The sequence below is a fragment of the Raphanus sativus genome, chromosome 6 (assembly GCF_000801105.2).
Source record: "Raphanus sativus cultivar WK10039 chromosome 6, ASM80110v3, whole genome shotgun sequence".
NCBI lineage: Eukaryota > Viridiplantae > Streptophyta > Magnoliopsida > Brassicales > Brassicaceae > Raphanus > Raphanus sativus.
The window spans coordinates 17,144,208-17,159,507 of NC_079516.1; the positions used below are offsets into that span (position 1 = coordinate 17,144,208).

The 15,300-nt window shown below is 36.2% G+C and overlaps 2 protein-coding genes and 1 pseudogene across 2 annotated transcripts; all 3 read right to left on the bottom strand.

The window, feature by feature from the left end:
- Positions 1 to 2,711, bottom strand: LOC130495611 (uncharacterized protein At2g33490-like; annotated as a pseudogene).
- Positions 2,712 to 7,488: 4,777 nt separating this feature from the next.
- Positions 7,489 to 9,008, bottom strand: LOC108809678 (double-stranded RNA-binding protein 3). Its single transcript, XM_018581837.2, is given in 6 exon segments — positions 7,489 to 7,635; positions 7,638 to 8,203; positions 8,290 to 8,509; positions 8,592 to 8,708; positions 8,710 to 8,808; positions 8,811 to 9,008. Coding segments are annotated over 6 exon segments (1,164 nt in total). The 5' UTR covers positions 8,841 to 9,008; the 3' UTR covers positions 7,489 to 7,503.
- Positions 9,009 to 9,521: 513 nt separating this feature from the next.
- On the bottom strand, positions 9,522 to 12,288 carry LOC130496802 (probable protein S-acyltransferase 7). The gene is made up of 5 exons (XM_056989284.1): positions 12,024 to 12,288; positions 11,136 to 11,318; positions 10,764 to 11,063; positions 10,448 to 10,681; positions 9,522 to 10,374 (listed from the first exon to the last, which is right to left on the bottom strand). The coding sequence occupies exons 1-5, from the start codon at positions 12,105 to 12,107 to the stop codon at positions 9,853 to 9,855; spliced, it is 1,323 nt and encodes a 440-aa protein (XP_056845264.1). The 5' UTR covers positions 12,108 to 12,288; the 3' UTR covers positions 9,522 to 9,852.
- Positions 12,289 to 15,300: the final 3,012 nt, after the last annotated feature.

Genomic DNA, 15,300 nt, shown 5'->3' on the forward strand with positions numbered 1-15,300 from the left:
CTACACTTATGAAATATCAATTTATTCAGTTCAAACAATGTAAACTTTTAAAAAATATATATTTTCATGAAAACACATAATTGGCGGTTTAAACAATCGTTTTTACCTCTAATTTGACTGGTCTGAGCAACTCCCCTGGACTCGAGTGGCCGAGAGAGGCTCGATGGTGTTAACGGTGGGGATGCATCGACAGCTCGTTGAGTAACGGTTATATGGTTTCTCGAAGGTATAGAGTAGCTTCGAGGAACGACCAATGGAGGAACCGGAAGAGGCACCAAATGTTTGTGGGATGACGGAGGAGTAAAGTTAACAGTGCCTTTTCTTGATTCCATCCGGTTAGAGGCGGCGAGTGACCAACGAGACTAGGGGATTTGGCTCGTCTTGGCGGTGGTGCAAAGTGGCCTGGTGGTCTCGGGAGCTCGTGAAGCTCGTTAGGCCTCGGGGAAGAAGAAGAATAAGCAGGAGGAGGCGAAGAGGTAGGGGAGACTGGTATATGAAGATGAGGTTGGGGTAATGGAGGAGGAGTTGGTAGAGTACGAAACACGCCTGAGGAAACGTCGGTGACGGTGATGGTGACTGGTTTTGACGAGGAGGAGGCTTTGATCGGTCCAGAAAATGCATGTCTTGCTTGCTGCTGATGATGCTGATGCGTGTCTGTTGTAGAAGGGCGAGGGAGACGGGAGTAGAGGCTGTTGTTTTCCGCGTCTTTCCCGCTTTTTATGGGTTGTTCTAAAGGAGATGAGTGCCATATGTTTCCAGCGCTTTGGTTTGCTGGCTTCGGGTTTGAAGCTTGTTTTGAGTGCCTTAAATCGCTTGGTGTCGGTAAGACGTAAGCGTTGGAAGATGGGTTCGTCTGTCTCAGCCTTTCTGATAAATCAGGTTTCTTCTCCGGGAACAAGGGAGCTGAATGGCTGGTCGTTCTGTGATCACGGGTTGAGAGAGAAGCAGCTTCTACCCTCTGCTCATTTGCTCTGTAAGCAAAACCGAGTTCTCCTTCTCTATTAATGTCTTGGCCACCGCCATCGTCATCATCATCATCCTCCTCACTAGCTTCCACTTCATTCTCATGAACAGAGAGATCACAGTCAATATGTTGTTTCTCCGAAGTAACTCTTACATGACGCTCTACTGCCTCAAGCGATTTCATTCCAGTGTAAAACAGACGCATCTAAGAAAATCATAAGACAAAAAAAAAAGTCAAGAACGCATAAGAGAACACAAAATTTCCATAAGAAATGAATCATTATAACTAGTAAGTGAGTGTAATCTTTTACCTGAGCAGTGTGGTGACGTACTGCTTGTGTGAGGAGACTACGAGCTTGTCCTTCCTTGAGAGACTTCAATCGAAAAATGCACATGGTTGCTTCTTCATGAAACTCATTGTAAGCAGGTCGAGAGTCATGAGGAATATGTCTCTCTCCTTTACCGCCTTTAGACCTTCCTTTATCTTTCACAAGCGCCATCTCAAACACATTCCTGAGATGTGTATTACAAGTTAGGTAGTTTAAAAGACAAAGAGTTTACCAAACTAAAACTTCATACTATTGGAAATAAGCATACCTCTTCTCGTCGCATTGTTGCTTCATATCCTGCTCAATTGTAAAGAGAAAGAAGAGTTAAAAAAGAAGAAGGAGAAGAGAGTATCTTCAATACATGAGTAGCAAATAATGGTATATATACCTCAACAGTTCTAAGGTCCTTGAGAAGCGCTTCTGATGGGGACGTAATGGTCTTGAATATATGACTACGCTGCAAAGTAAAAGAAAACAGTTTCAAAGTTAAGTTTTCTCTTTTGTTTTGCATCCTTCGTGTTTCCACCAAACAACTCTCTACTTACATATGTGTCAAGAAGTTTTTGAATCTCAAACTGAACTTTACCGCACATAAACAAGATCCTACCTACAGAAAAAAAAAAAACAAATGTTACACACATTACAGCTTTATCCTATAGTACAAAAAGGCAAGTAATAAAACTATATATAAAAAGCTTACTGCTTTCTTCGTCGTTATGAGGCGCGATTTGCTCCAAACAAGAACCCATCTCTCCCAATGACTCAGAGAACTCTGAAAAAAAGAATAAACCACAAGAGTGTGTATAAAGATCATTCCCATTGTTGATCAGAAACATATGATCTTTCTTTCTTTATTACCATAAGCACTATTGGCCGTGGCAGCAGCTGCAGCGAGTAGTCTATCATAGCACTCTCTCATGTCTTGCATATCCTGAAACATTTAACCAATCAGCTATAAACAGTGTTATATTCAATTGTTACATAATATTAGGGTTTGTAAAACCCCCAAATCTAACCTAATTGATCAGATTCTTCCTAGATCTGCTCTCTTCACTTTTAAAACCAGAATCTAACATCAGATACTACTCGGGATCGAATAATTAACTACCATTAAACCCTACTAAAATCTTCACCGTAGATTGCGAAACTATAAAAGCGGCGGGAGATTGTTATTATTATTATTATACCTTCCCGGCGCGATCGAGTTCGTCAATCTGGGCTGTAGCGACGACCTCTCCTTTCTCCTTCGCGTCGACTTTGTGCGACGTTAATCTCCTCAACATCCCAATCGAAGCTTTCATCGTATCACACCACCACCCACACACTTGAGCTCTAAAACTAATTTTCGAAATTTATCTTCAGTTTAATCGAAGAAAAAAAGAGAAACAGATCGAAGGAGAGAAGAGACGAAACCCAGATAACAGCAAAAGTGAAGGATCCAACGGCGGATATCTCTCGTTGTGAAGTTGTATGAGAGAGAGGGAACGACACGTGGCGAGATCGTAACGGATAAAAAGAGGTAGTGGGAAGAAAGAGTCAAAAGTCAAAGATTGATGACAGGGAAAGAAAGGGATTTTCATTATTTGGGTTTGACTGCCAGTGGATGGGTCAAACATCTATTGTCTTTTTTTGACAAGTAATTATTATTTGTCTTTTTTGAATCAGACTAGGAAGTAGTAGTATCTAATTGGATTATTAAATATCCCGAGTTTATTAAACTCTACATAAAAACTGTTGGCCAGAACACAAAAAATTCATCTTAATTCAGGAAAGTACTTAACAGCCAGTTAAATTCATAGACTGAACGCAAAAAGGTGGACGTCATATTTCCCCACAAAAATTATCATATAGCACTAGATATCCACCGAACTATAACCTTATTCAAAATCTCCTCGAACTTAAAGATATAATCTTATTTTTTCCTGAATCGATAGTTTGAAACTTAATTACCTATAAATCATGGTTTTAACTGGTTTATTAATAATCAAATAATATTAACCAGCTAGACCAAAAAAATATTAAATGAAATCAAACCCAATATTAAACCAACACGTTTATGTTTTCTTCCTCACCCGTTCATGCAACCAGCCAGCTATAATCTCTGTTTTTGTTTTTGTTTTTATAGAGACTATATAGTCTCTGTTAATAAACATTATACAATATATTTTGTTGATCCATAGCTTCCTCCACTTAATATTTTTCTCTACAACATTTTTATCGTTCGCACAGAGAGCTATCTCCTCCAACAATTCCGACAATTACGTATCCATATCAGTGAATCTGCCACTTGCCTTGTTTGACGAGACTGGAGCAAATGTGTATCGAATTCCTATTATGGGCTTCATCTTTCTACTGCCGAACAGATGTCTGACGAAACTGGAGCAAATATGTATTGAATTCCTATTTTCTTATGAGTGCCAAGGGAGCTAAAGTCTCATGGGATTTAGTTTGCACTTCTAAGGAGTGTGGACAGGGGCGAAGCCACCTTATGGTAAGTGGTGGCATGTGCACCCATAATTATATTGATATTCACAATTTTATAGGCAAAAGCATTGAAAATTGCATTGAAAATTTGGTGAATCAGATGGTTAAATTCAGTCTATGCACCCATAATATCTTGAGTTCAAATCCTTTTCATACATTTTTAGTTTTTATTCCAATAATGCACCCACTAAATATTTCGTCTAGATTCGCCCCTGAGTGTGGAGGACTTGATCTGACTCAGTCCCTGGAACAAAGTGCTTGGACCTAAACTTATTTGGTTACTCTTCACGACATCTGTTTTTTTTTTTGGGTTTCAGTGGTGATTCCATCAGGAGTTAAGAATTTTTGGACTCTAAAGTACTCCTGGAAGTTGGATTTGAATTTTTTTTTTTTGTAAACTTAGGTCAGTGGCAAGACCATTTGTTCTATGTGAGATTTATTGTGGCATGACTGCCGGAATTTGGTCTCCTTATTCTCTTGGTCTTCTTATTGAGCTAACTGGAGATGGTGGTTCTAGAGTATTGGTTTCTAATTTAAATGTAAGTGATGATTAAATGTGTTCAAAAAAGGGAAAAAAAAGAGATGGTTAAAAAAAAACTGGATTCAAAACTGAGGCTATATAATATCGAACTGAAGAATTTTAGATTTTTCACCTTAGAAATCCTATACTTGTTTCTAAGAACATCTCTAATGTATTATTCTATTTCTTATTTCAAAATGGTGAAATTCAAAAATGAAGTTGGGTATTATTCGAATTTATTATTTTAATTTTATTCAAAAATAAAATATTCTCAAATGATTTCCTTTATTTAGTAAATAGTTGTTAGTAATACTTTCAACTTATAAAAACTTAACAACTAAACCAACTATTTTATACTTACAAAACTTCCATAGATATATTTTATTTAAATTATATCTATTATTAAAAATACAATAAAAACAAAATTTTGTTTTGTAATTTGAAGTTCGTACATAACCCAAATTTTTGTGCATATATCAAGTTACAAATGTTATCGAATTGAAATGTTGACCCACAAGATAAACAAACTCATCTATTCAGTTTGAAAATTACTTAACGTATCCTGGTAATTCCGAAATTAATTTATCGAATTATTAAATCAATTTTATATTATTTATTTTAATTATTTATGTTTAGTTTTGATTTTATGAATTTGTGTATCTTTTATGTAAAATTATTCGATAATTTTTGTGTATTTTTTTTATTTTCTATCATTTAAATATAAAATAAAAATATTTAAGATAAGAACAATTTCATAAATAAAAAATTCAACTCTAAAATGAAATATAATCGGAAAAAAATTCACTCAAGAATGAAGTTTGAAATAAAAATTAAAATAGGGTTGAAGATTCTCTAAAGTTCATGCATGGCCGTCAATTCTTCATCTTCTATACTACATCAGGATTCGAGATCTCAAGGAATTTAGTCATTCCCTATCAAAGAGCTAGGGAATGACTAAATTCCTTGAGATCGGTTCCGTTTTAAAAAAAAACACAATGTCATAAATCAATAAAAATATAAAATCGTAGTTTTTAATTTATAAAAAATCCTAATTTTTATAGTAATGAAACAAAGAGAATAGAAGTATACAAATATTTAAAATAATATTATAAATTATCTTTATGCATTGAGATTTTTATTAAAGATATAACATATATTCAAATAGATTTTGTCAATTGTTTATGAAATATTAAAAATAATTAATATAACTATTTTTTAAACTTAATTTATGTGTATTTTCACAGTTTTAATATGAAACCATTTCAAAATTATTATTAATGAATAAATGAATATATATATATATATGTAAGTATAGATATACCCTTCCAACTTGTACTTGTTTCCTATTTTTTTTTTTAAATCTCGTTTCTGCGTTTCCATACGCTTCCGCTTCCACATACCCGATTTCGTTTCCACGTAACATAGATGTTGTTTATATCCTCTTGAAAGGTTTCGTATTGGGAATATTTATGATATTTTCATTCGTATTATGAAACAAGGAAAGATAAACTCATCTCTTAAATGCTAGAACAAAACATCCTAAATTCAAAGTTAATTAACAATAAACATTTGTTAATTATCAAAACATTGTTATTTTATTTTAGATTAAAATTAACATATATCATCATTTTTTGCTACTCCAAATTCCTAAAAAGTAGAAGTAGGACGGCTCGGATCTCCGAGGTATTTTAGGATATCCGGATTCGCATAATCCATAAAATTGCTATTCAGATATTAATTCGGATTTTCCGAATATCTGAGGTTAGGATATCCAAAAATAAAAATCCAATCCGAATATCCAGATCGTGGATGTCTGGATCCGATTTTTATTTTAAAAAAAAATTAAAATTTAAAATTAAATTCAAAACTAGCTAATTAACCATCTAAATAGTTATTTAAGAATAGATTTTTTAAAATTAAAAAATTATTGAAATTTAATAAAACTGAAATTTTAGTTATATGCTATTAAAATTATATATAGTATACATATATACATATACTTATATTTTTTTAAAATATATATATATATATATATATATATATATATATTATATATAATAGGTTCCGAATTTGGAAATTTTCTATCTAGATCCATCTCTTGATCTGCCGGATTCATAAAATCATTATTCGGATCTGGATTTAAACCTTACAGCATTTTTGATCAAATCAGAGTGAATCCTGATCGAATAATAGATTTCAGATATTAAGTCTGAGGCTTACTAAAAAGTCTGATTCGGATAATTAATATATAAAGCAGCTAATTGAATCAAATGATTCAGATAATTAAAAACAGAGCAGTAAAAAGATGCCGCAAAGGCTTATCTTCTCTTTATGCAGAGATGGAAGGGTTTATATGAACGATGTCTTGTTTAAAAGAGTTATCCTGCAACGTGATTCATATGGAGACAGTGATTCATATGGAGACGGACTATTCCGATCTCGTGGACATGATTGTTAACTCTAGTGACTGAGCGGCTTTTTAACCCTGAGCTAGTCTCCTTCTAACTTATATAAGATGATTTTTCGGATTTCAGTATTGCTCATATATCGGAAATAGAAACTCGCATGCAGATTCTCTCGCTAAAGAGGCGAGGAGTAGTGAAGTTATGTTTTCCCACATAGATTAGACCCAACCGAACAGAGCATTTCCTCGGAACGACTCAAAACCGATTACCATTTGATTTTAAAAGATGATCGACAAAAAAAAAAGCAGGAGCAGTAGTACATCTTGGTATAAACCGGGAAGTATAATGAAGAACCAAACCAGTCAACAAAAAAAAGTTATTACTATAGTTACGGCTACGTAGCCGTTTAACAGTATTTTTAAAAAAGACAAAAACAAACCAAGTTAAAACAGAGGCATGAATGAGAGAGTCAGAGAGAGAGAGAGAGAGAGAGAGAGGAAGGAGAAGCAGAGCAATCGGCGCATTAATGGCGAAAACAAAATGCCATTAATTGTTTTCTTCTTTCATCTTCTCCTACATTTATTGCTCCTCTCTGACCCTCTCTTTCTTTTTGTTTTTTATTTTTTTGAAAAAATCTCTTTCCTTTTGTTCTACGTGCAATACAATCCAGAGCATTGAATTCATGTCAGGCCGTAAATATTTCAAAAAAAAAGTCAAAGGAACACGACGAACATACACAAAAACCCATAACTAATTTATGATCAAATCCCTAACATGGGTTTATCTAAAGACACAACCTTAATCATGGGTTGGAACTGATTTTTGATTCGATCATCTCCCATCTCAGAGACTTCTTCTCTTGCCCTTTGATTCCCAACGAGCTTGGAGCAGAACAAGAAGATGTGTTGGGTTCATTGAACTGCATCGATGGTGGGTGGTAGGTGGAGGAGCTGAACAAACTGGAATCACTGATCTCATATGAACAGCTGGAGCGAGTTTCTGATGGTTTAACCCTAAACCTCCAGCAAACATCTCCGGAAAAGGAAGAAGTTTACTGTAACAGCTTCTTCTCTCCATTGATGACGACGATGGTGGATTAAAAGACAAAGGAAACGACTTTACTATCATCTCTGGCTTTGCATCATCATCTGGGCTCCTCTGTTTTAGCCCTGCATGTTCTTTAGACTTCTCTAGCAATGATTTGACTTTGCATTCTTGTTGTTGTTGGAGATCTGTTGTTGAAGACCAGAATCTCGGTGGTAGTGTTTGGTTGTGTTTTGCTGATGATGATGATGATGAAGCTTCTTCGGTATATGGACTAATCAACCTGAGCTTTTCACACAAGAAATCTCTTGTGGTTGTTGTGTCTTGTCGGATTGCTCTTCTTCTTGAGTGATGTTGTTCTCTTCTTCTCACTTCTTTGGGTCTAAATCTTGAGAGGACTCTTGCAACTACTTCTCGTTCTTTCTCTTCACCTCTTTGAGAGTCCAAGCTTGTTGGCACTGTGTAACAAAAGTGTATATATTAACAAGTGTTATCAAATGGATTTAAAAAGTTAAAAAAAAATTGAGAGGTAATATTAGCTCACTTTTTCTCAAGGAGAACCAAGCTGAAATAGCAGCATTCTTCTCAGCTTGCTTCTTAGTCTTTGCTGATTCTCCACTAAATCTTAATCCAGCAAGCTCCACAGTGCAAGAGAACGTTGGGATGTGACCAGGTCCTGATCTCACACTTGTATAAACCGGTAGGTCAAGACCAGCTCTATGTGCTGTCTCTTGAAGCAGATTCTTGTAGATCCCAGTCTCATCCTTTGAGAACAAACCAAAAACATCATGAGACTTTGCAAAAAAAAAAAAAAAAAAAAAGATGGTGAAGTGAGGAAAGGCTTACAAGAACTCTAGCAGTTAGAGACTTAGAAGGACCCTTTGAAGAGAGAGCACTGAGAGCAACTTCGGCAGCTGAATGCTCAGCTTGTCTGAGAGTGGAACAATAAGTTGGGCTTTCAAAATATTTCGCCGTTGAAGTTCACAGAAGCTTTGAATCTTGGAGCATGATCTGGTCCTTCTCTTGTGCAAGTATATGATGGGAGGCTGAAACAGCTTTCCTGTGTGCTAGCTCTTGCAACTGATTCTTGTACATATTGCACTGAGAGGTTGCTGAGAAGAGTTTGTAAATGAACAAACTTGTTAAATTGCCATTGGAGGTTTTATGGTTTGATGAGTGTTTGAATGAGAAAAAGCTTTAACGCCTCTGATGTTTAAAGTAGAATTTAGAGGACAGAGAGATTTTTAAAAAAATTTAAAGAATCGTTTCAGAGGTTTTAGAGTCTGCGTCACGGTCACATGGTGGTTAGTAAGGCTCATAATAAAGAGGAGCAGAGGCTACTATGATAATAGTGACATTTCAGTAGAACTATGGTCCATGTTATTTTATATGTATATGGTACATATATGTCTCTGTGTGTAATACTGAGGAAAATCTTATTGACTCTCTTGAAAGATCCTGCATTTATGATCTGATATACCTGTAAAAGCTTAGATTTTTTTCATTTTCATGAAGTTAGTTAAATCTCCATGATTCAAGGGTTTAATTAGTATCGATTTGGACTTTTTCTTGACTATCTTTGACTCAGCAGTCAGCAGAGACCTTTAACACACTCTTCTTCTGTAACCTTATAGTTAGGAGGAGCATTACTGCATTAGGGTTCTCAAGCATTAATTGCAGAGCTATGCTTCAAATGAACTATAGAAATGGTCTGTCTTCTGGTCCACATGTCTTGATAATTCAGTTGCAGCTTCTTTGATTATAAGATAAGAGAGAAAACTGGTTTTGTTCGTAAAGTTTTACCGTAAAACATTTGTCTCTGGTTAAATGTATAAACACAGCTAAAATAAGAACAGTCTGAACAATCCACAAGAAGCTCTCACTCATACACACAAGTAACACAAACACACCAATTCAACCTCTTTGCTTAAGACAACAAAGCAAACACAAAAAAACACTTTCCACATTAAGAACATTGCTAGTTCTTTTGCCTCAAACAAACCACAAGCCTGCGTAAACTGATTTTAAGCTGAATAAATGCTCAGCTCTGTTCTGTCTTCCTTCCGTACGTGCTAAATCGTGTTAGCTGACTTACGTAGGCCTGTTCTCAGTCACTAAACCAGTTTCCACTGCTGCTTCCACCACCGTTCTGGTTTTGTTCTCCTCCCACTCTAGCTGCTAAGGCCATAACTTCTGGCGACATATCCCAGCTCCCGCTTTTCCTTCCCCAGCTTGAGCGTCTCGGGTGCACACTCGGCCTATCACTCTGTTCGTCAACCGTCGTCCTGACGTCTGGTGAAAGCTCTCCTAACTCACCGTCCTTAACATGTAACCTCTCGTTGTTACCATGTTTGCCATCACCATGTTCTGACATTGCTGAGCCCATGTCAGCCCAAACAGCCTTCCTCCCTATCTCGATGTCATCACTGGCTTTACCCATGTTTGGACTCATGAAACCCCCTGCCACAGACCTAGGAGGCAACGGAGGTTCACGATGGACCATGGCTCTGAAGTCGTTCTTTGAAGGAGGGATTGCAGAGCAAAACGTTTCTTTGAAGTTGTTAACCACTCCCTTGTTGTGTGGGTTGCTTCTCCGATCATATCTGTATCTGAAATTCTCATACGTAGTCTGCAAGGACAAAAAGGTTACAACGACTCAGTGATCTATAACAAGAGGATTGAATTTGGTAGAGCAATGTTACCTGGTTTGTGCTGATGAGATAGAGATGGAAAGCTGTTAAGCCACCAACAAACCACATGGATATGAATGTGTAGATTATAAGAACAATAGAGGCAGGAGTTTTGAGCATTGCTTTCCAAATGGTTGTATGCTCTGATTCAGTGATCTTCCTTATATAGACCCAGCAGAAGGCAAACACATATATACAGAGAAGGGTCGTTGAGAAGACAAACATGAAGAAGAATCTGTAGTTCCTCTGCAACAAACCACCCACCAGAAACATTTATATAGTTTTTTTTATGAGAATAGTTTTTAAGTTTGGATTGTGAATTACTTACCCTCCCAATACATTGGCCAACCCAAGGGCAGTGATGGTCAAACTTTTCAACGCAGTTGTTGCAGATGGAGCAGTGAGAACAGCGAGGAGGCCTATAGAGCATGCAAGTGTCACAGTACTTGACCTTAAACGTAATCCCATTAACCTCTACTTCCTTAATGCGAGGCAGTCTCAGCTGAGGAGTCTGGCCAGCTCCTCCTGCATCCACGTTGCTGTCGAGGGGTTCAGGCTCAGGGGGATGAGCGTTTCTAGGGATGATTCCTGGATCTCTTCCGGATGTAAGCAGCAGAAGAATTAAATCCTGAAGGAAAAAAAGATGTTTTATCATTAGAAACATCTACTTGCAGTGGAAAGAGGAGAAGTGAATACTTACATAAACGGTGAAGACGACGGCGACATAGACTATAGATACTCCCCAGTTATCAGAGAAGTCATCCATTAGCTTCCTTGCGACAAAGATGCAGAAGATTGTGACAGGGACAGCGATGAGGCATATTGTCAGCGCTAGTGATCTTACGTCTGGTCCAAATACAAATCTCCCCTGAAGAAAGAATTTCTGAAAGAAAAACAAAATGTAAAAGTTCAACCAATACTGGAGGAAGCATGCCCCAGTGAGAGCTATCTCCCAATAACAACTAGAGGTAGTGTTTACTATCTATAATAACAAAAGAAGAAGGCAGGGATGGATAACAAGTGTTTGGTATGTTTCTGATATAGAAAATGAAATAAGGTTGTCAAAGACTCAAGGCATTCAGTGAAGCAGCAAAAAGAGAAAGTGATTTCAGTGAGATTGCTATAAATAGACATCAGCTATATAATCTCACAAATTTCCAAACAGTGAAGATAACACTAATCAAATTAAGCTAAAAATGGCTATTACATCAAAAAGCTTCAAACTTTTCTTAGTGTTACAACTCAAAAATGTGTTGACTTTTGGCATTTTAGCGTTAGCTTTAAAAACCATTCGAAGGGTAATCACAAAACAAAAGCTCCTAAGGCTTATCGCCACCAAAAGAAAACGAGACATCGAAACCTAGGATGAAAAACACTTGTTTGAATCCACCCTTTAAAGAGTAACAAACAACACGAATAATAAAACCAAGTTCCAAATTTGATTGTTAGGTTGATACTAGGGCACATAGCTAAATCCGAGTCCCAGTAGTAACAGATAGAATTATCAAACTACGAAATGACAAAAAATAAAAATAAAAAAATCCAAAAAAGGCTTAAGAAGAAGAATGAAAAGGAGTTTGTGACTAACATTGCTGCCTTTCCAGGTTTGGTAAACCCGTAAATCAGAGTTGGATCCCGAATCGGATCGAGGAGGCGGCGGCACTACATACATCTCTCTCTCTCTCTCTTCTCAATTTTATCTCTAGTAATAACAAAAGAGGGGAAAGGAAGGAAGGTTGTCTCCGGCGAATTGATTCGTTAGATTCCCGGCGAAGTAAGCCGACAAGAGTCACGAGTAAGCCAGCGATAAAAGAAGCTCCTTTTTGGGCTCCTCCTCCTCCTCCAAGTCTAATGGTGGGTTCCTTTCCCTTCCCCTCTCCCCACACTTTTTTTTTATTTCTTTTTTTTTTGTTTTTATTTATAAATATACTTGTCTAAGAAAATAAAATAATATATATATATACTACAACTTAAGTGTCATTATATCATTGGGTTGTCGATTTATAATAATACGGTTATGTGGGGGCCAGTAGCGAAAAAGTCCGGGAACACTTTTTTTACGAAAAAAAATTACTTTTGTTCGATTTGATAATAAGATATATTACTATATTAAGTGGAAAAAAAGAAAAAGTTTTTTTTTACTTCGAAAATCTCGAGAGAAAAAAGTGGAAAATATAAAAATGATGACAGCCAACCTATGCATATGCGTATTGGTTATGATGGACTCACCTTCTTCACAAACATTAACAATTTGTTTGAGCTTTGAAATCTGAATTATATTCCCCCAAGTGGGCCTAACACTATGTCCATTATAAAATTTAAACTTACTAGTATTTAAAAAAATAAATAAAACATACAAAACTAAAGATGATTTGTTGGACTCTGACTGTGACTGAAATTTTATTGTAGAATTTAATTTGTAGAATTTTCCGATGTACCTGTATAAATCTAGTGAGAAAAAAAATAAAAAAGGAAGAGATTTTTACATCAATAAATTTTTGTTTTAGAAAATAAGGCTTCTACATCATTTTTTTAAAAAAATTAGTTTTAGATTTAAAAACTACATAAATCATGATTGGTAATTTTTATGATTATAGATAAATAGTAAAGATAAAGTCACTTGTTACTACCCAACCAATCATCCACTATATTTTACTGTTTGACGATATATAAATAGGAGTGTCAATAATACAAATGTACATGTAATTTGAGAGAGAAAGAAGTAATGAGGGGAAAATCCAGAACTGGATTTAATCGGGGCGCATAACATTTTCACTATATTTTATAATTTAGTAATGGGCACTGGCATTGATTAAGCTTAATTTTTTTTTTGACTAAAGGCATTCATATTTAATTGCAGAAAAGAAATAAAATGTTTTACAAGCTATTAAGCTCTAGTCCCCCATCATTATAAACCCAACCCATAGTTTTAAAACCCATAATTTAGATCAGAATAAAGAGATTGGGTCAGGCCCCGAAGTTGGAAGGTCTGAGTATCAGCTGTTCCTCTCCGTTGCCAACCACATTTGCATGAGGGTGGAAGAGATCGACGGAGATGATGTTCTGAAACTAAGGATCCGATCCTTCATCAGTTGATTGAGACTAACAAAAGTTGCATCCGATATCTGAAATTGCTGAGCATGAAGGCGTTGATTCCTCTCTCTCCAAAGGAAGTATATCACCCCTTGCCAGCACAATAGAGCCAATCGCTTAGTAAGCTTACTCCCTCGAAGGGAGATCATTTGATTCATCGTGTCTTCCCAACCCGCGAGAGGCACAATAGAACATCGCCGAGCCGCTTCCGCCCAAACCCGCCAAGAGTAAGTACATCTAAAGTAAAGATGATCTCTGGTCTTTGGCTCCAAATTACAAAGAATACAGTTTGCATCCACATTGAGCCCCCAGCTTCGCAGTCGATAGGGGTGGGCGTTCGGATACCCGTTCGGGTTCGGATCGGGTATTTCGGATTTTCGGGTATTTCGGTATAAGAGTATAAAACCCGTTCGGGTATTTCTGTACTTCGGGTCGGGTTCGGGTATTTTTAGTTCGGGTTCGGCTATTTCGGGTCGGGTTTTCGGATATTTAGATTTTGCAAAAAAATTAACTTCTTCATTTCTCAAGTTTTTTTCTTTTAAAAAATATAAATTTTACTTAACTGATATTTTATTTTTAATACATTGAATGATTTGAAGATAAAATCTTAAAAATAAAATACACTAATTTGATTATTGTTTTAAAATTTTAGCTGTAGCTTTTGCTAATGCATGAAACTAAAATTTGGACATGCATTTTAAGCATTTTAAGTGAGCAAAAAATCACTTTTCTTGCAATTATATGTATATTATCTAATTTTAAACCATGTGTATAATTAATATAAGTATTTTGAATAAAATTAGAGAAGTAAACTATGAATATATGGTTAATAGTACATAAGTTCGGTTATTTTCGGATATCCATTCGGGTTCGGGTATTACCCGTTCGGGTTCGGATATCCAATCTCTCATAATTTAATACCCGTTCGGGTATTTTGCTACTTCGGTTCGGATTTCGGTTCGGATTTTTCGGGTCGGGTTCGGGTGCCACTTCGGGTATCGGGTAAAGTGTCCACCCCTAGCAGTCGATCTCTAGTTGGACACCGATTTAATACACCAACCATGTATGAAAGTTGTGCTTAGGAACGCCTCCAGTAGTCCACACAATCCGCCACCAAGGTACTACCTGATCCTCTCCTTTAAGAACCCTGTAAATTTGAGAAGTCTTATATTTGTTAGTCAAAGTTCCACCAGGCATCCATTCATAGCTGTCTTCCTCATCATTCAGGGAAACAGAAGTTAGCGCAATTTACGCTTGCAGCATTGCTTCCGAACGTGGAGGAGGAAAGACCCAGTTTCCAGCCGTATTGATTAAGCTTAATTACACAATGAAATTGAAAAATTAGATGGGGGCATGTGTCCCTGTACGGCTCTTACTACGTCCGCCACTAGGAATAATCAAAGTGGAATTCAAAGATATGATGCTTCCAACCAGCAGAGATTATCGATTAGCCTATTTTCCATAAACACCGTTGAAGTACTTATAGGGTTCTACGTGATTTTGTCGATATCTTTTTTTTTTCTGAAAAGATTTTTTGTCGATATCTTTCCTTTTCTAAGCTTCATTTTATAGTTTATACACCATTTTGGGCATTGGACTTTGATGACATTTGTAAATTTACTTTTGGTAAAAAAATTCAAATACTAAAATAGCTCATCGTTTTGAGTTTTCAAAAACATCGTTGGTATAAAAGACACAAGTATGCAATTTCTTAGACTCATAGGTTCAAAGTTCAAATACAGAAGCTGTAATTAAAAATATGCGTTTGAGGA

Coding starts and splice junctions, on each gene's coding strand:
- LOC130496802 (XM_056989284.1), bottom strand. CDS start 12,107: ATGTATGTAGTGCCGCCGCCTCCTCGATCCGATTCGGGATCCAACTCT. Junction 11,319..12,023: donor AAACCTGGAAAGGCAGCAAT/GTTAGTCACAAA, acceptor TTTTTCTTTCAG/AAATTCTTTCTTCAGGGGAG. Junction 11,064..11,135: donor CCGTCGTCTTCACCGTTTAT/GTAAGTATTCAC, acceptor TTTTTCCTTCAG/GATTTAATTCTTCTGCTGCT.